At 42.7% G+C, this 20,979-nt stretch overlaps 1 protein-coding gene across 1 annotated transcript in view; it reads right to left on the bottom strand.

The window, feature by feature from the left end:
• The window catches only part of LOC117044287 (protein kinase C epsilon type), a 153,680-nt gene that overhangs the window by 23,436 nt on the left and 109,265 nt on the right, over positions 1-20,979 (bottom strand). Inside the window, exons 10-11 of the mRNA XM_033144901.1 lie at positions 11,971-12,125; positions 791-929 (exon numbers count right to left, since the gene is read on the bottom strand). Coding sequence (XP_033000792.1) covers positions 791-929; positions 11,971-12,125 — 294 coding nt within the window. The remainder of the gene's footprint in view (positions 1-790; positions 930-11,970; positions 12,126-20,979) is intronic.

The following is a 20,979-nucleotide window of genomic DNA, read 5'->3' as shown; positions in this document are numbered from 1 at the left end:
AACTTTTATCTATTTTTAGGCACCAGGCAAAGCCTTTCCTTTTTCACCCAGGGTTTTAACCCTTAATTTGAAGGGTTTCAAGAACTCATGGCCTCTTTTAGTGGGGCACAATCTATAATAAGAACAATGTAGGGTAATTGGGGCCTGGCACAAATGGCTGGGGGCTTAGGCCCCTTGGGTCAGCCTCCAACAATGCCCTTGAGATTCCACCTCCTGCACTTTGCACGGTGTGGACATGCTTATCTCATTTTCCACATTTCCCATCCATCCCAAAGTAGCAGGATGAAGTTATATTCCATGGCACTTGACAAGGAAAAAAGTTAAACGGTGGAATTACAGTTTTCAAGCATTCCGTTCCTAGTATAATAGAAAATTCAATTTGTTTCTTTTTCCCTTTTTAAATAAAAAAGAACATATATTACGTTCTTTGAGATGGTTTATCCACATGGTGCAACTGACCAGTTATCTCCACGTGGTCATTCTCTGGCTCATGCGTGCCAATGACGGCACAGAGATATTCCCGCATCAGCTAGAAGTAAACATATACCTGGGATTGTAGCGGTGCCTACAATCCCAGTTGCTCTGACAACGTGCCACAGAAATCATTGGTAGGGCTGCAATCCCATCATGGCTGATGGCAAGGGTGAACCCAGGTTTCTGTTCTCCCAGTCACCAACATGCAGGAACCCCAAAATGGTTGCATGGAGGGGGTTGGGCAAACTGATCCTTTGTGCTCAAGCCAGCATTACGGAAGACACTTCCCCATACTTTAAGGCACGAACTGCGATACCTCTGGAGCTATGTAGTCTGGCGTTCCACAAAAGGTAGTAGTCGTTACTCCATTCAAGATCCCTTCCTTACACATCCCAAAGTCAGCCAATTTGCAGTGACCTTCTGCATCCAGAAGAATATTGTCCAGTTTCAGGTCCCTTGAATAATAAAGAAGCAGGAGGGTCATTCTGTCATGAAATTCTACTCAACATTGATCCAGAGCAGAACTCCGACGTGTACTTAGCAGAGTAGAAACTTAAACACGTTGCAGGATTCCCAGAAATAGACCAGAGGCAATTATATTTCATCCAGCAGAGCTTTACTGCTACTGAAGGCAAATGAGCATAATGGTCACAAATCCAATGCATTCAGGATTGGCACTGTCCATAAGAAATCCAGTTGCAGCAGACTTAACTTAAACTTACAATAACTTATAATAAGTCTAAACTTATTCTGTACTATGTACAGAACACCACACCATAAGGATGAAAGATAGAAAGAGAGAAAGTGAAACCAAGGCTCCTTCTGGCTTTACTATTACAGTATAGTCAGCATGACCTTGACAGAAGAGATAACAGAACTAGTTTAAGCCAGCTGTACTCAAACATCATGAATCTTCTGCTTGTTTCTTTCACACAGAGAAGCTTCCAGAACCCTCTTGGATTAATTAGAATAGGAAAGATCTCTACACATCAGATCAATACTAAGAAATGCAAACTGACATATTCCACTTTAGCAGAAGTCAAGTTTCTTTCATTGTTTAGAAAATTCAGGATAGTTTATTCTTATTTGTTTAGATCATGAGTGGGGAATCACCTTCAGCAGCTCATGGGTCACTTCTGGGCAAACTCCAAGAGGCCACATGCAGGCACCACGCTAAACGGAGCCCAATTCTCAGGTGAGCAGTTTGATCAGGGTAAACTGGAACTCTGCTTATGCAAAAATATCCTAAAGGATCCTTATCACCACTGGAAAAAAACCTCTACCCTGTCCCTCAATCCCATGCTAATTTGAGTGAAAAGGAAAAAATCTGTTAACACCTTGCAGGATTAGACTTTAATGAGGTATGGGGTTAGGAACAGAGCTTCTTGGAACCTGCTCAAAAGGAACAGCCAACTTTCTCACTAACTGACTCTCTCAGTTAACAACTTCTGGGCTCAGGAACACACCCATCTTGCCTTTTACTGGTTTCACTTTACCAATGACAATCTGCCTTTAAATCAGACCTTTCTCAAAGATATAATGCTGGGTAATTTAGAGGACAACTATCCATTAAATCTCTGTTTCTTTTTCTTTTTTTGTGGTCTTAGCTTGGAGACCAAAAGAGGGGTCAGCCCAAAACTAGGGAAGGCGAATTCTAATCACAGTGTATTAATCCATGAAAACAAACAGCTTGACCAGGAAAACTCCTGGCTTGTGAGAACGAAACAGTGATGTATTAGGCTGCATTTCTTCAAAACTAGTTTCCTGATATCTCGGATCTGGAGGATTCAGTCAATTTCAATTGCTGAGTGCTGTACATTTTCTTTTTGGGGTGGGTTAGGGCAGGGAAAGAACAGAATGAGCTAGGTCTCAAATACCTATCACCACATAAACAATGTGCAAGCAGGGCTGAGGAGAGGCCTATACAACCTTGATATTGGTTGGCAGTGAGAAACCGTTTCTGGCAGGGAACTGTTCTGCCAAGTGTAAGCGAGCCAAAAATATGCGTAGATTGATGCCCTCTCTCACATGCACACTTTCTCTCACACAGAAACAGGCATTCACACACATTGATACCGGCCTGGTTTGGACAACCTTTCCTGGCCTCCTAAACTGTGGCTTATGGAACCGGGCATGAGCTTCAGGATAGGGATGGAAGGCTTTGCCAATTTTAGATCTCCCAGTTTCTCTTCTTTCCAATCATAAATTCGGTCCTCCACATTTTTGCAGCGATTAAAAATATATATCAGCCATTTAGTGTGAATTTCTTCTAATAAACACATTTTTATATGCAGTTTTGACTAATGTGCATATTTTTGCAACGAATTTTCCTGATGTAATGCATTTTTTATATTTTCAACAATACATTCAATTATATTGTTTCATATGCTCAGCTTCCTCTAATATTGCACGGATTAATATATCTGCAATAGGGATGCATCTACAATTTTTGGTAATGTACCGGTATTCTTTTATTTTTAAGATTTGTGCCATTCAAGTTTTCAGAGTGGCTTACAAAAAATGTTTAACCCCCCCCCCCAAATAATACAAATTATATGAATCCTAATTTTCTACCAAATGCATGGTATGCTGTCAAGTGGGATGACTTCTTGGTGCATTTCTAATAAAATTGCATTTCTAGATTTCAAGTTAATCTGCTTTGTGCCAAATTCTTCCTTTGGTAGCCCCTCTGTCCCAGCAAGCCTGCTGAGTTTAAATCTGTATAAGATTCCTTTCTCCAAGCTTTGCCCTTAAAAGAAAGAATGCCACATGTCCTTTTTTACTAACCAGAAAAATATTATGACAGCAAGCTGTTACGCAATTTTTATAAAACAGATAAAATAAACACTTTAGAATAGAGGCAGTGAGGTGTAAATTAAAGCTTTTTACTATGCATGGTCTTAATCCTTCCATGCAAAACCGCTAGCAAGCTTTACCTGGGAAAAAGCCACATGTTGAAAGATGCTGAAAGGATGGTATGACACTCTTACATTTTAGTCAGGTGAAGAATGATGGTTGAATGCTTGAAAAACAAGGTCATCGTGTCCTCAGAGGCCAAATTTATCTATAGACGTATTGTTTTTGAGTTTTGCATTTGTATCAATTGACAAGGTGAATTTGACTTATCAAACAGCATATTGCTTATTTTGTTCAGGTGCTTTCAAGTTCAGGTATGGATAAAATGTCAAGTTAGCGTGTCTTGCAAATGAATTGAAGACTAATGAAACTGGTTTCCAGGAGCGAGATTATCTAGGGAGACTGGAGTACCCAGTTCCTTTGCCCATGTTTGCCTCTCCCCCCACTCACACTGGAAAAATAAAAAGTACTGAAATAATCCCACATCTTATTCAATTACTCTAAAAAACACACAAGATATAACATGGTCAGTAATTTTAAGAATAGATGGCACTGTACATGTGTGAAACATTGGTGTTCTTATTTAATAAAGAGGATCTACACTGTCTCCCAGTACGTTTCCAAGCATAAGTCCAAGTGTTGGTGCTGACCTTTAAAGCCCTAAATGGCCTCAGTCCGGTATACAGTACTTGGAAGGAGCATCTCCACCCCCATCGTTCTGCCTGGACACTGAGGTCCACCTCCAAGGGTCTTCTAGTGGTTCCCTCACTGCAAGAAGTGAAGTTACAGGGAACGAGGCGGAGGGCCTTCCCAGTATTCAGGCCCACCCTCCCATCAGATGACAAACTGATAATCATATGACTTTTAGAAGACATCTGAAGTTTTTAATGTTTGATGTTTTATGATGCTTTTATATTTTGCTGGCAGCTGCCCAGAGTGGGTGGGGCAACTCGGTCAGATAGGTGGCAAACAAACAAACAAACAAACAAACAACAATAATAAACAGAGGAGGGGTGCCAAACTGAAACTCTGATTCTAGGAATTATTTATTAATCATTTAGGAATTAGGCGCTACATCGCAACTGCATTGGTGCAGATCCAAGAGAATTAATGCTGAGGGGGTTTCACTGAAGCTGGCCACAAGCTCAATTTAGACACATGGTACATACTCAGCTGAAAAGTTACTGTGCTACTGAAAAACTTTCATGAGCAGGTTGGTTGCTCTTCCCAGTATTTTCAAACCAAGTCTAGAGTGCTCAGATGGACCCTTCTCAGCTCACAGTCCTGATGCTAGGTGGATCTACCCAACCCACATTTTTCTAGATTTGATTTTATCATGTGAATCTGCTTTTCTTAAGTCCAGTTTAGCACTTGTAAGTGATGGGACTTCCAAGGAACTTCTTTAGAAAAATATTTGTGGTTATGTAATTGTGATGAGATAATTGGGACTGCTTTTTTTTGTCTGAAACACAGAAATGCCCCAGGATTTTGGCAAGGTGACCCAATTTTCATAACTGACAGAAATAAAACAAGAAAATTGCTCATCATTGGTCATCTTGCCAGACCTGAAGAGGACTTCATGGGCAGCATATATCTAAAACATCACGCAAATATTATAACCTACTGCATATACATTGCTCAAGTTATTTAAGAAGTATCAAATGGAATTCTACCTAGGGGTAACCTTAAGGGTGGGTTGATAGGAATTAACCAATGCCACCTTCTCAAACAACTCTTCCATGAAGTACTGGAACCACTACAAAAGAGTGGCTTACAGCCCACCATAGGGGTCACATGGTAGAAAGTATCAGAAGTTGCTGAGAGGCCCATCAGAACTGATAGGGTTACACTCCCCCTGTGTCTAGTTCTTGCTTCAGATTATATATCAAGGTCCCCAAGAGAGCAACATCCCTGTGTGACAGCGCCAGCCAGCAAACCAATCCTTTCCCCCATGTTTGAAAATTCCAAGCACACAAGGTTAAGGTGGGTCAAGTTCCACAAATTAAAAATTCCCAGCGTTTGGTAGGTATCTGTTGGTATTCTGTGAATATCCCAGAGGAAGATAGGATTAACTTTTTTTTTTTAAAGGATAGATTTCTCAGCTGTGTTCTCAAGGGTGTACTTGAAGGGGAGAAGTAAGTAGCTTTTAGCTGTATAATATCCCTCCATTCTCAACAAGTTTCCATTGCAGAAGGACAGACTTTAGGAGGACTCTGTAATGGGAAGTCTTTCCAAGGGCAAATTAATACAGATTACTGTTATATAACAACAGGCGTTTGTATTATTTATGGAATTTATGTATGTTTGAAATGATATATCAAGTATGTTTACCTAATCAGCTCTCTTTCTTATCATTTAAAGCAGCTGCGGGGGTCTCTGGCTTTTACTGGGTGCTGGGAGACAAGGTTTGCAGAACCCTCACCATTCTCTCAATCAAAATGCCCCTCACAAGTTGCTCATATTACCAGTTTGGGGAAATGCATGTAGCTGTAGTTTTTCTTCCCGTGCAACTAAAAGCAGCAGTATGAGTGCGGGGAAGGACACTGACTGGGAAAAATATCATGGATGGAAAGCATTAAAGACCTTTCCACCACTGCTGCTTCTCTGATCAAAATTGGGGCCTTCTGCCACTAGTTTAACACTCTCCCCCCAAGCAGGGAGATCTGGAGATCTTCACAGAGAATAGAGGGGCAAAAGCATTTTACATCCTCGTTGCAACAAGGTCACCTTCCCAATGCTTGTAGACTTCAAACATGGTAACAGAAATGCTTAGCAACGGCTCAAAAACGGCTACTGATGCCAACCAATTGTAGTCTAGAAACAGAGTACAGGACAACATCACATGGAAAGAAATGTTCTGAAAGGAAGTCTCTCTTCTTGCAGCCAGTCCCACCTATGGTCTTCCTTAGTGACTAGTTTACTAGGAGGTTGCTTTGAAGGTAGGTGCTGGGAGCCCAATACTACTACTACTACTACTACTACTACTACTACTACTACTACTACTAGCTAACAGGACCAGTGGTCAGGGATGATGGGAGTTGTAGTCCCAAAACATCTGGAGGGCCGAGTTTGCCTATGCCTGCCCTAATATATGTATTTTTGTAAAGATAAGATAAGACTTTGTCAGCAGCTGAGATACTTTTGTCTCCCCCTCTCCTTAAAAATTTCCAACCCTGCTGGTCAGTAGGCAAACTCATACCTAATAACTTATTCCTGTGTTTCCTTATTTCCTCTTCCCTCCCAATCTGCTCTCCTTTTGTGCTGTGTCTTTTTAGATGGCAAGCCTCAGGGCAAACTCTGCCCCTTGTTTGCATTGATCTGCAAAGTGCTCTGGGAGCTTCTCCTTTTTTTGGCTCAAGAGCAGGATATAATTTCCGTAACTAAATAAATGAATAACATCTATATGTTCCAACCAAGCAAGATAGTACAAGCTTGTGTGATCCCCCCACTGCCCTTTTCAGTAAAGTAGAACAACTAAAGAATCTAAAATAATTAACATTTTAAACAGAAGATAAATGCTGTTTCCATACTTCCTCTCTGCGGCATTAGTTTGCTGTTGTTATCTGACAGAAAGCCTTGGTCCCCTTCCTACAAACTCTGCAGGAAAACGGCTGCCCCCTCAGGAATGTAAACTTGGCATGCTTTTCGGCCAGTTTCTGACTGTCTCTCTCTTTCTCATGATAACAAAAGGCCTACCCCACAATCCCACTGCTAAGGTCAAGGCTCTGCTTATGTTGTACAGGTGACCATTCATGAAGAGAAATTCTTCACGTTCTTCCAGTGAAATTATTTTCACCTTTCCAATAAGCCTTTAGCTCAGTAGGGGCTATGTTCTGTGAGCTGGGAAAACCCTAGTTCAAATTCCACCTAGGCTAGTTCAGATGTAGTGGCCAAACCATGGTTTAGCCAACATGTCTGAATTCCCCATCCTTTATGTTTTCAGCATTGATCATGGTTATAGTGCAGGGGTGGGGAGCCTTTTATCATGATCTGCCTCACAGGCCAAATTTCACAGATGGGGGCGTGGTTTCCACCCACCTGTCAATCACCAGACATCACAAATGATGTCAAATGATTTTGTGCTCTGGAGTTTCTTGGAGCAGGGCTTTCACTGTAGCTGCCCCTCTTCTGCGGAACAGCATTCCTGTCAAAATTCGACAGGTGCCCATTATCTGTATTTTCCAGAAAACAACTGAAGACACTTTTGTTCCAACATGCATTTCCCAGCTGAAAGAAAAGGTATTTGCCTTAAAGATGTTGATTTTCAAAACTATATTTAGTAATTTCTCCTGTTCACTTTTAAAAGCCAATTTAGCTGTTTTGTGATATGTATGCAAATCTTCAGTTTTTCTTTCTCTGTAACTCAAGTAGAAGCCGTCCATCTAAACAGTATCATTATCTGAATAATTTTTTAAAAGAGGGGATATTACCCTGTGCTCCTTCTAACATTGGAATAGGTTGTGCAGGAAACACATATGTCAAAGGAGATTCCTAAACGATGAAGTAAATAATGATTAGTGTTAGCACTGGTGCAAGTGTAATTCTGCACGGTGATTAACGCTGGAAAGGAATTTGCAATGAGAGGAGGAGGAGGAGGAGGAGGAGGAGGAGGATGGAGAGAATAGAGCGTGAGAGCCTGCAAGGCACTCCCAATTTTTCAAGGTGGTTTAGAAACTGGGAAATATTAGGCCTGCCTTAGACCTCGATCATGCTATGCCAGATACCAATATAGAGCCTTCAGCTCATGCCTTCTACAGCCGGGCAGAGACTTAGGGAGCTAACAAAAAACAAAACAAAACAAAAGGAGAGCTCTACAGGCAGCGCAAGAAAGCAATGGGTGGTACAATGCAACAGGATGGGCTTTGATATAACAATGTATCTTTTTATGAAAATATTTATGTGAACTGAGAATGTGACTTTTGTTTTCATCATGGGGATCAGATAAGGCCACTCTCGCATTTGATTTTGTGTTTTAACTAAGAAGAATGCAAGACCTGAGACGGTGCCAGCCAAAAGATGACATGAACTCAGAGGTGGAGCCCTTTTGTCAAGGCCACAAATGAACTGACCCTTTGAATTGTGGGTAAAATGAAGATAAAACTGGACACCCGAAGTCAGCAGCACAACAGTCGCATAGAAAAGACCTGTGTGGCTTGTGGCTAGGGATGGACAGATCTGTCAGTTCCTTCGTTATTTCATTTTATGTCCAGTCCTTCACATTTGGATACTCACGAAAATTCGCCAGCATTTTAGTGTGAATTTATTGTATACATTTGTATGCACTTTCCCCTAAGATATATGCAATTTCCTCTGCAGCAATGCATTTCTGTATGCAATTTTCACAAATGCATGCATTTTCATTGACATTTTCCTCCAGCATATGCATTACTTAGCTGGAGAACACCATTGCAGAATTTGGAGAGTTGAGGTTTCCAAAGGATGGCTGAGTACTGGTTCATGTATTGTATTGTATTGTATTGTATTGTATTGTATTGTATTGTATTGTATTGTGTGTGTGTGAATTAGGTAGGTTTGCATTTAAATGTAAAATGAATAGAAATGACCCCCCCCCCCCCAATCCCTACACCTGACCTAGCAAGTCAAGTAAAATCCATTGCTGCTACTGGGTGCTTGATAGGCCTGCTGTATTTGAGTGAGATGCCATACATAGAATCACAGAATTGTAAGGGGGGAGAGACACCAAGGGTCACCTAGTCCAACCCAGTGCAATGCAGGAATCGCAGCTGAAGAATCCATGACATGGTTGGTGGGCTGTCAAGAGTTGGCTGGTGGGCTGTCTCAGGAGATCCAACCATGCAGCCCCCCCCCTCCACATTACATTTGGTCTTTAGCTCAAAATCACACCTACAACTTGGGGCTAGTTTACCTATGAGATTGCCTTATCTCATATGTGCCCACTTGACCGCCTCGATTGGCGGAAACGACACTGCTACTGGTGCCACATAATACCTGTTCCACAGTTGTAAGAACTTGATTGTTTTGTTTTGACATCAAGTCGGTGCCTTCACTGTACTCTTTTGCTCGCTCTCTCTCTCTATATATAACAGCCTACTTTCAGTATTCTTGTGTATTTCTTGTTTTTATATTGTGATTTTATCTTGTGAACTGCCCAAGAGACCTGCGGGTATAAGGCAGTATATAAATTTAATAAAGAAATAAAATAAATAAATAATTTAACTTTAGCATGTTTTAAAGTAAGGCTGTGATTACTCCCCCCCCCATTATTATTATTTTTTACTGTTTCATCTTTTGTAAATCGCATTGAGGTTTTCTGGGGTTTTTTTAAACTATCAAGCAGTGTATAATTTTTTTAATGAAAAAATAAATAAATGCAAGAAATGAGCTGGTGTGACAATACTGGCTGCAGTATACACTGTGAGAAGGGAGGGAGGCAAGCAAACCAGTTAAACCAGACCTCTACTTCTTGTTACCCCCTGCCAACCATTTCCACTAAACATTTCGGTCAGTAGAGCATGAGGCTTTTAATCTCAGGGTTATGGGTCTGGGGCCCCACTTGGAGCAAAAGATTCCTCCATTGCAGAGAGTTGGACCAAATGACCCTTCAAACTCTACAATTCTATGATTTGAAACTTTAATTGGCCTAGCCAGCTGTCTGTAAAGCTTCCGACTAGGGATGGATGAATCTATCAGTTTTCAATTATGTAGATTTCTTGTTTTACAGGACTAGTCTAATTCCCATTTCCACATCAGTGAGAGGTTTATTTTTTGATTTTTTAAAAGCCCACATAAAAACCCACACACACTTTTGCTAGCAATTCATGGAGGAAAAGCCTATCAACAGTTATGAGTTATGACCACTATACCGTCTACACAGTTGGAAGCAGTTATGCTTCTGAATACCAGTTGCTGGATACTGCAGAACAGGAGAGTCCTCTTGTGCTCAGGTCTCGCTTGTGGGCTTCCCATGGGCATCTGGTTGGCCATTGTGAAAACAGGATGCTGGACTAGATGGACCACTGGCCTGATCCAGCAGCCTCTTCTTATGTTCTTATTTTCCCTAATGTACACATTTTTTTTATCCAGTTGGGATGATAGAGCCCAAGACATTATGTGGGCAACCCAACTGGTAACATGGATGGAGCCCAAGAACTGGCAAAATGGTTATCTGTATCACAACATTAAATTGTAATCTTGAGGGACAAACTATACATGGTACCGTTTTTAATTTCCCCTCCCATCAGATGTCAAACGGATAACTATACAACGTTCCCAAGACATTGTATCATGAAGTATTTAATGTTTGGTGTTTTATTATGTTTTTATATGTGCTGGAAGCCACCTAGAGTGGCCTGGGAAACCCAGCCAGATGGGCGAGGTATAATAATAATAATAATAATAATAATAATAATAATAATAATAATTGATAAAGATTGGCCAGGAGGAGGCTGGAATCCTACATAGAGGACCGATTTTGGGATAGGGATGTGTGCTTAACCCCTTATTTTCCTGCTCAAAATCCCCCCTCCCCAACTGCTTTTCTCCATTCAGGAGAAAAGCTATAGGGACTCTAATAGGTGCTTTTCATTAGAAAAGAGTAAGTTGGTGGAACGTTACAGGTGACTGCGAGGAGCATGTTGCTCCTCTCTCTTAGCCATGTGCAGAGCAGATTATTGCATGCTTAGGAACACCCACCCCCCACTACTGTTTCTGCTTCATGCATTCCAGCACTCGCCACTCTGCTCACGGGTGTATCTGCAGCAAACCCCTTTGCTATGCAAAGTGTGAATACTGCTTTGTGGACTGAACCCTTCGAGTACTTCATGGAAGAAACATGAACCTGCAACCAACTTCCCTCATTGCAGCCCATTCCATATACGCCTGCCAAGATTTATCTGAAGTTGTTGAAAGCTGCCAATTTTTGTATGTTGCTTTTTTTTTTTTAAGGGAAAAGAAGGAGAGGAAGGGTGAAACGACAAGATAAAGCCCTTAATAAACACAGAGATAGTAGGTGAAATTTTCTAATAATAAATATTTATCCCCGGAAAGCGTTCTTCGTGGCATAGCGAAAGATTAGCAACTCGGCCTTTGCTATTGTTCGGGTGGTGATCCGAGGCGGTAAGATGTGAAATTCAAGTTGCCTACAAAAAGAGGTGCTTCCCGTTAGCGGCTGAGCCCTCGCCCTCCTAGCGAAGAGGAAAGGGCATCATGTACAAAGCCTCGCAAAAACGATTATCCCATATCTGTCAGGCTGGAGACAACTAGGACAAACAAACTCAGGAAGTGGCAGGGAGTTCAGAAACGAGAGGAAATCCATGGCAGAAGGGGGGGAAACTGAAGAGATTGCGCTGATCCGAGAACCAAAGTCAACTCTGAGCCACAGCGTGCCAAGCTTTTAAAAGAAGCACTGCTTGTCTTATAATACAAAACTGGCACCCACAGCTGGCGATGGCTGCAGGGACGATTCAGATGTTAACATTCGGAATGATAAACAGCCTCCCCTCCCCCGCCCCCTGCATCCCCCAAAAGAGAAAGAAAAAAAGTTCTGTGTAAGCAAGCAGAAACAAACAGCCAATCCGGTTGCTAAGAGACATTGGCCCTCAGCCAAAATCAAACCAAGAGCCTTAAGAATTCTTTATTCCAGACCCGCAATGAAAGTACCTGTAGATGACGCCATGTTGGTGGAGAAACATGAGTGCCGATGTGACCTCTGCTGCATAGAAGCGGGAGCGGGGCTCGTCAAATTTGCGCGAGCGCTGGATCTGAAACATTAGGTCTCCTCCATTGACATATTCCATGACGAAAAAGAGGCGGTCCTGAAATTCACGAAAACAGTGCTATTTAGCCGATTTCTTCCAGTCGCACAAAGACCCAGCTGTATGTACGTGGCACATTAGGAAATTAGGATCTGCATCCAGAAACGAAAGAAAGGAAAACCTGGACGTTTTAAGCAAGTTGAATGTGTGGGTTTAGCTAACGAGCAACAGCAAATCATAGGACCCAAAAAAGTACTCGGGGGGGGGGGGGGGAACGATGGGTATTTCTTTAGAATTGCTGCATTTATTGTCCACTTTTGAAAGATCCAATTCACCAGGTGTACAATTTACCAAGAACTTTTGCTGAAGCCTCCCGAAATCACATGGTGTTTCCTTCCACCACGAAAAGTAATTCATGTGAGCCATAGGGGAGTGTTCACAAGCAAATATAAGCAGATTCCCCACCCTCCCACGATGGTGGAATGGATCGGGATTTCACACGCATAAAACCCAAGAACAGATAGAAAAGCCACTTTAAATTCTCATTTGTGCAGAGCCTTTTAAGTAGACACAGCAAGGTTCTGTGGGATGGATGGAGGAGTCTGGAAATCAAAGCCAGGTTTTCTTCTTCTTCTCTGCACCACTACGGCAGCCCTCCAGAAGAGGCAGCTGCTAGTTTGTGCTGCCCTCAGAGGGGTGGTACTGCATTATTATAAATAAGCAACTATCAGGTGACAAAAGGGGCAAACCAATAGGATTCCAACTGGTCCTTTAAAGCCTCAGACATTTGCCTGGTTCCTTACTCAACCATGAAGCTCAATGGGTGACCTTGGACATGAAAAAGCACTGACCAAAGAACACAGTACGCTCATTTTAAAAACAACTCTGTTTTCTATGCATTTGGAGTCTAAGGAGGGAACTCTTAGCTTAGAGGCAGTTGTGGAAGAACCTTTGAAGTCCAAGGATTAAAAGCATGATTGATCGCTAGTTGCAGGACTGAAGTCCAGGGGTGCAGCCCAGAGCCCTGAGCATGCCGGGGCTTCCCACCCTCGCTCAGGGGAGGAGGGAATTTCTCTGTGCATTTTCCTTGGACTACAGAGTTAGAGCCACAAGGTTATGGCCTAAGAGCGCTCAGCAGAAGTAAACAGGACTTCCCTTGTGGGCGGGAGAGTTCCGGACAGCGAGCACATCAGAGCCCCCCCACCAACTGGATCAGGGCCAGTGTCAAGATATCTGGGAAGAATGCTGAGGAGGAGGTTGGGATGAATATAGCCAGCCAGCAGATAAGTGGAGCCTAATGCATGAAAGCATATAGGCCATGGTTGATAATGAGACAATTTTATAATGGACTAGCAAGGCCTACTGCCAGAGATTTGGATAACTATTTAAAACCAGCATGGAAAAAAATCAGGCTTTCCGGGCAGCCACACTTTTCCTCTTCTGCCCATTTTCTACACATTTGCTCTGGCCTCTGCTCCTCTCAGCATCCCAACCTTCATCTTCCCCTTGCGTCCATGAGTTGGCTGTCTTCTTACACCTATGGCTGCTCTTTTCCTAGTCCTCTTGATTCATCCTTCCCTAGTCCCTATAGGCCAGCCTTGCCCATCAGTAGGATATCAGCAGCTCAGCCAAAGGCAGCCCTGGAATCTACACCTCTTTGATGTCAGGGCAATTCAGCCAATCACTATCACTACAGACCACGCCTGTACCACTTGTGATCCAGCAAGCAGAATGCAACTCCCCAGAGGCTCAATATTGACCCTCCTGCTTCTGCTGTCTGCCGAAAAAGAAACAGTCGCAAACTCAGGATGGTTGTCAAGCACCTCTGGGCGACAAAACAAGGCTGAGAGGCTCACAGTAAAGGCCTGATTTGGCTTAGTAGCAACAACAACAGACAGGTTTTCCAGGCCATTTCTAGCCCAAACGTTTTTGTCTCCTTGACTTTGAAATAGCCGGCTGTAATGTGACAGTAAAAAAAACCAAAAAACAAACAAAAGGAAAAGGAAAACAGTTTTTAATAATATTAACAACAACAACAACAACAACAACAACAACAACAACAACAACATTATTTCAGGGTGCATTGTCTTTACAGAGAACATTTTCTTGTTCTCATTTCAGACTTGCCAAAAGGGGGATTAATCTGCAATTATTTTGTTTGTGAACTTTCCTCTTACCGTGGGTTATGCAATTCAGGAGTTCCCAGGACTGCTGGGAACCACAATTTTGAACTTAAATGATACTGGGACATATGTTATTGGGAGGTTTTCATCAATACAGTACACAAATGAAATATGTCACATCCAAGTGATCACACAAACAAACATGGTTAAGTCATCTGCAGACAAACAGGGTAGAAAGAAAGTTGCCTTACACAGAGTTGGCCCCAGTAGCTCAGTGGCTCTCCAGGGCTTCGAACAGGGTACATTCTCAGCCCTGCCTGGAGATGTCATGGATTCAACCTTCTGCATGCAAAGCAGATGCTCTACCACTGAGCTGTGGCTCTTCCCCAACCACACCTGCTGGCCTCATTCCCACCATCCTGCATCCATCAGAACATGTGCAGGCCAGCCACATACACTCTGCAATACGGAGGTTCTAGACAATTACCATAACTTCAAATTCAAATATCCCCAAATTAAAACAAGTATGTACTTTCAGGGGGGGGGAAATTATAATAACCAATATTATGTTAATTTTTATGATGAACAACTTTGTTTCATTAATTTTTTCTATTACAGCTATGGATTGTAGGAAAGTTGTACCCAGAAACCATTTTTCCCCACGATAGCAAAAAAACGTAAAATTTTCAATACAAGGAATAAAAAACCCCATAAATTTCATTCTTTGTCAAGAAAGAGCATGTTTTTGCAATAATTTTCAACATCAAAAACTTTGGATTCCATCATACCCATATGCTGAAAATTGAGGTTTTCTACCCAAAAAAGTATATTTATAATTTTTTTAAGGCATTTATAAAATCTTTTGAGTGCTGGTGTAATTTTTCCTGAAATTCTCATCCTCTTATTGAGCTCTGTGTAAAATTTCTAAGAGAACTGATCATTGGTTATGGAGAAAAACAATAAAATGTACATGTGCCTAGGGTTTCAAGAGGGACAGACGACACAGATTTCATGAAATTCTGAAGTACTGTAAAATATGAGATAGAGGAAAAATTTTTAAGGGGGTTTCTTTCAACCATAAGGGAAGGGTGTACACCAAGTTTCATCAAAATCTGAGATGTGGGTGAGGAAACCCTTGTTTTTTGCACTGATTTGATCTGGAATGACCCAATAATGTGATCTCCCAATGCCTCGCCCCCCCCCCAATATACCAGTTTTGCAGCCCCTCACATTTGGAGTCTACACACAATGTGTATTGCTTATATGACCGTCGGTGCACAAGCCAATTGGCATGAAAGCGGAAGGAAAGAATAGGAGATGCCATTTTGTGGATTCACTTCTATGCTGTTTAATAATCCACACAGGGATATTGCAAACAATTTTTGGTCAATGGTTGTGTTTTGGCTCAGAGAGGCACCCACTGGCTGCTCAACTAACAGCAGAATCCAACCCTTCCCATACGTATCAAGTTGTCTGCCGAGGGACGGCGGGGATTCCCCACAGGGTTCAGTGCAGCCCTTTAACTTTGCATAATGCCAAGCCATGACGGAGAACAGGGGAGTCTGTCAATGCTCACATGGCGCAATCTGGAAGATCCATTCCGCATAGGGCCCAGATGTACAGTGACTGGTACTCTGCCTGCATGCACCACCGTGGGAAAGCCAAGCCACTAAATTTCACCACGAGAGGTAACGGGCCTCCCCTTGCAAACAAAGCCTTTCTATTTAAAAAAATTCCCTCAACGGTTCTTAGAATCATAGCATTGCAGAGTAGGAAGGGACCATGAGGGTCATCTAGTCCAACCTCCTGAAATGCAGGAACATTTACCCAACTTGGGGCTCGAACCCCTTAAGAGTCTCCTGCTATCCTCCGACTGAGCTGTTGCACATGGGGAGTTAAAAGGTCTCTACCAGGCTCTATGGAGAATCCCCTTTGTGGATGCATTGCCCTTTCTTGAAAGCCTCAGAGGTTGTGGCTTCCTTATAGATCTGCTAGGGATTGAGGAGAAATTCACTCAGTCTGCATCTTAAAGTGAACTGGCCGAATTCTCTAGTCTTGCAATTATACGTGAATTAGAATGCAGCTGACAACTGAATTACACACTTCTCTGAATTCACCAGACAGCTTCATCTGGAGTGGAAGGGGGTGGGGTGGAGTACACAAAATGCACATTTTATGGGAAGTTACGTTAAAAATGCATATTAAGGAAAATGTATTAAAAGCATACAATGCACTGAAAACTGTACTATAAGGGGCGAAAGCATACAAAATGCATACTTTAGAGGAAAGTGCATGTCATTTAAAAGAGATTCCCTCCTTATTTATTACATTTTTTAATCCACAAGAAATGGGATTGCAATGGAATGGAAATGGGCTGATTGCCCCTTGCATGACCACCTCCTCACCCATGAGAAAAGCGTGGAGCACATTATCATTGCTTCCAGGTCTCCCTAAATGTAAACCACCAAGAATGGAGATGGGCACTCCTAAGGAGAATTTATGATTGATGGCCAACCGCTTCCTGCAAGGAGGAATAAATATCCGTGCCAATTGGTTTCGCTTTTCCCCAAGACTGTCCACTAACCCTTCTCTGTTTACACACGCAGAGATACCATCAACGGGGGAATGAAACTTCACATAAATACCAGACAAAAAGGTAATGTCTTTAATGCATTGTTTTCAGCCTGAGAAACGTTCACTGTCTGTCTGCATAAAGAATATCCTTCCCTCCCCACCCCACCCCCTGAATTCTAACAGAATCTAAGCTACCCTTCCTTCTGTTTATTTGTTTTTCCACTTTTTAATTTAATAACGCTGTATTAGATTACGGTTGTGACGAAAAACACACTTAGCAGCGAGCAAGAGGGCATGTGCAGGGGTAGCTAGAAACCCAAGCGACAATCTCGCCCCGCTCTCAAGTACCGGTAAGTTTCTGAGAGCTGGGCGGCCTGTCAGCCATGTGAAGACAGCTTGATTAGCTGAAACACCATGGAGCAGGAATAAATCACGCAATGTGTTTCCCACTTTCAAATCCGAGACGTGTGTCCGTGCTGTGCGTCAGGCAAGCAGCATTGTCACCGCCGGCCCCCGACGCGAAGAACTACCCTGGCCCGCGGTTCAAAAACCCCGAACCAGGAAAGGCATCACACACACACACCCCTCCATAACTAGAATTCACAAGCAGATAAGACTTATCAGCATTCTCCAAGTGGCATTTTTCCCTTGTTTAATGTTTCTCATATAAATGGGTGTGAAGAAATCTTTCCTGATGCCAACAAGTCCTTAAAACTTGAGTTCACTGTGTCAATAGATCTCCAACCCTCCTCCCTCCTGGAAACCATTCCGGTAAGTTGCAGTATTTCTTCAAAGGCTAAAACATATCATAATTGTTTAGGAAACAGAAGCATTTCTGAACTCTTGAGAATGAAAGACCCAGGCAGCTGAAACCTTTACACTGCCTACCGAACACCACCCCAGGTGAAGGCTGGGCTGAATATCCTGCCCCACTTTTGTAGGATCCTTCATCCTTTGAGAAAAGGTGGGGGGGCATCATCAGCATTTAAAGTTGTGGCAGATGGATATTTCTCTTTCAATTTCTTTTTAAAGCCTTTCTTCAAAGTGGGACTTAACTTCAAGTGGGATGGATCTCTGGAGAGTGTACTCTTAAGAACTTCAGAGAGCATAGTCTTATCTTTAAAGGTGAGGTGGCCAAGGGTTTTCTTTACTTTCATTCCTTACAGGAAAAAAAATGGATTGCGACTTCTTTGTGCAGCACCTTGGCTGCTGTTAGTTGCTGGGACTGATCCTATGTCACAATGCAGAACATTTCGAAGGGGCGTTCACAGGGACTAAAGATTACTGCCATGGTTCTCCCTCTCCTTTTATCCTTACAACAATCCTGTGAGGTAGTTACAGGTGGGTAGTCGTGTTGGTCTGCCATAGTCGAAACAAAATAGAAAATTCTTTCCAGTAGCACCTTAGAGACCAACTGAGTTTGTTCTTGGTATGAGCTTTTGTGTGCATGTACACTTCTTCAGATACCTGTGAGGTAGGTTTTCTCTGTGTGTGCAGCTGGCCCAAGGTCACCCAGTGAGTTTCACAGCTGAGCGGGGATTCAAAGCAGCGTCTTCCCGGCTATAGTCCCACCTTAACATAGGAAGTGACCTTATGATGGTCCACCTCTGCATTGCCTACCCTGGCTGGCAGCAGCTCTCCAGGAATTCAGGCAGGGAGTCTCTCCCAAGCCTAACCAGAGTTTCCAGGGATTGAACATGTGACTTTCTGCTTGCAAGGCAGACAATCTACCACTGAGCTATGGCCCTTGGCTTCTAACCACTACACCAGGGATAGCCAACATGGCAGCCTCCATATGTTAGTGGACTACAGCTCCGAACCAGCATGGCCAATGTTTAGGGAAAAGGAAGACTGTAGACTAGCAACACCTGCCTCACACTGTGCTGGCAATACTTTGCATGTACCTACCAGGCAAGCCATCAATGCAGTTGGTCAGCAGGAAAGTAAGGGTGGCCAAGCAGTCAAGAGCACCCCAGCCTGTACTGTAGTAGCAAACTGCTCAGGCAGTGGAGCCAAGCCTTGGTCAGAAGTGGGCAGAACCCTATTGGCTCCTCTGCACACCTGACCCCTGCTGAGCTGTAACTGCAGTTCCACCATCTGGCCATGTGTAGTGGTGGGCGCTGAAGAACAAAGATCCAGCTGTTTATTCCTTTGGCAAGCAATCACAGGGGATAAGGCACCCAGCTCAGATGGCCAAAGCCCCCCGTTGGAAAAGTTGGTGTCTTTATCAGGCCCGACTAATATGCTTCTACGTTACGACCTTTCCAAAACATGGAATTTTGCTAAATGAATGCCACTGTCAAAAGGGAGATTTACTATAGCCAAACAAATACATTGTGCCCTTGGCATGTCTTGCAAGAAGCAATTTGATTCAAGATTATGGGGTTGGGGGCGGTATGAAATTCTTTCCCAGCCGGCATAAAAAAAAACTGTGATTACTTAACTCTATTTAAACAGGATGCTTAAGCAGTTTGTTTAAAATTACTGAAAACTGCAGCGACTATCCCACCCATTAGGGCTTGAATAAACACTTCCTGCTTCTGATTGAAATTGCACAGACACACTAGACTTAGTACACAATATTAAATGCAAACTAGAAAAAGAGCTGAACAACAACAACGCTAATGTTCCAGACTGCTTCGTCTCCATCTTGGGGGGAAGGCCATCAATGAAGACTACGCAGAGATGCACACGTGGCAAAAAACTGAAATGAAATTGGTATTCAGGTTTACACACACAGGCATTCCATTGACGTGATACACAACGCTCAATGTATTTCCGTAAGCTATGCTCTAAAAATAACGTAATCACTCAAAATTCACATTTTACCACTATTATTCCCACATGGCAGATGAGGGTAGGCAGAACTGAATGCAAGTTAAGTTGCGTTGAGAAGTAGCTGCCCAGAGTGGCTGGGGAACCCTGTCAGATGGGTAGGGTATTATTATTATTATTATTATTATTATTATTATTATTATTATTATTATTTTCTAAGGATTCAGCTACATGTGGCCAGTTTTAAGGGATGTTGCTTAAAGCTCTGAACCCTTTATTCCAGCTGTACTTTCCCACATGGGTGGAAGAGGAAGAGAACTGAATGCTCTAGTCTGGCTGTACTGAAATCTTATTTAAAGCTGTGAATTACTTCTGGTCATGGAGACCCACTGAGAGAGAGAGAGAAATGGATAAAAAAACAACAACTGAGGGAAATATCTAGATGGAAGAGGATCCAAATCACCACTAGCCCAAACACACCCACTCAACATTCCTTATAGGTAATCAGTAGTAGATTGGATTCTGCATATAGATTTGTCGCAGTATTGGAGTGAAGGAGTGTTGGGTGGCGAAAGGATTAAGTATACTTGCTACTTCTCTGCTACAACTCTCCCTCCCCCGTGCCGTTTTTCTCGACTGACAGGCTTATGCTAGGGCTTGTGTCTTCTCTTTCACACGCGTAATTTTTCCCCCCTTTTTTAAAATTATTTTTATTAAAGATTTTCTTGATTTACAAAGGTGTGCCATGGAAATGATGCCTTATGAGGAACGGCTTATGGAGCTGGGTATGTTTAGCCTGGAGAAGAGAAGGTTAACGGGTGATATGATAGCCATGTTCAAATATATAAAAGGATGTCATATAGAGGAGGGAGAAAGGTTGTTTTCTGCTGCTCCAGAGAAGCGGACACGGGGCAATGGATTCAAACTACAAGAAAGAACATTCCACCTAAACATTAGGAAGAACTTCCTGACAGTAAGAGCTGTTCGGCAGTGGAATTTGCTGCCAAGGAGTGTGGTGGAGTCTCCTTCTTTGGAGGTCTTTAAGCGGAGGCTTGACAGCCATCTGTCAGGAATGCTTTGATGGTGTTTCCTGCTTGGCAGGGGGTTGGACTGGATGGCCCTTGTGGTCTCTTCCAACTCTATGATTCTATGTCTTGTATTTTTTCCATGTAACATTTTTACAAATCAGTTTCGGTTGTTGAGACATTAGGAAGAAAAAGGGGAAGAGAGGTGGGTGGGATGGGGAGATGGGGTGACGATGTTTCTATTTTGCTTAATATATGTAGGGTTTGCCGTCAGCGTTGTCTGTGTAGGTTCTCTGCTGTTCGCTTGTGCTCCTTTGGTGGTGAGAGAGGTCAGGGTTGGCATAGGGTGTGATTCTTCATTTGTGGTTGGCTGTGGTGATCTTTAGTTTCCTGTGTGAGTGGGGTGGGTGGGTGTTT

The sequence above is a fragment of the Lacerta agilis genome, chromosome 3 (genome assembly GCF_009819535.1).
Source record: "Lacerta agilis isolate rLacAgi1 chromosome 3, rLacAgi1.pri, whole genome shotgun sequence".
NCBI classification, from domain to species: domain Eukaryota; kingdom Metazoa; phylum Chordata; class Lepidosauria; order Squamata; family Lacertidae; genus Lacerta; species Lacerta agilis.
The sequence above is the reverse complement of the archived record's forward strand: the minus strand, read 5'-3'. Positions and strand labels throughout refer to the sequence as shown.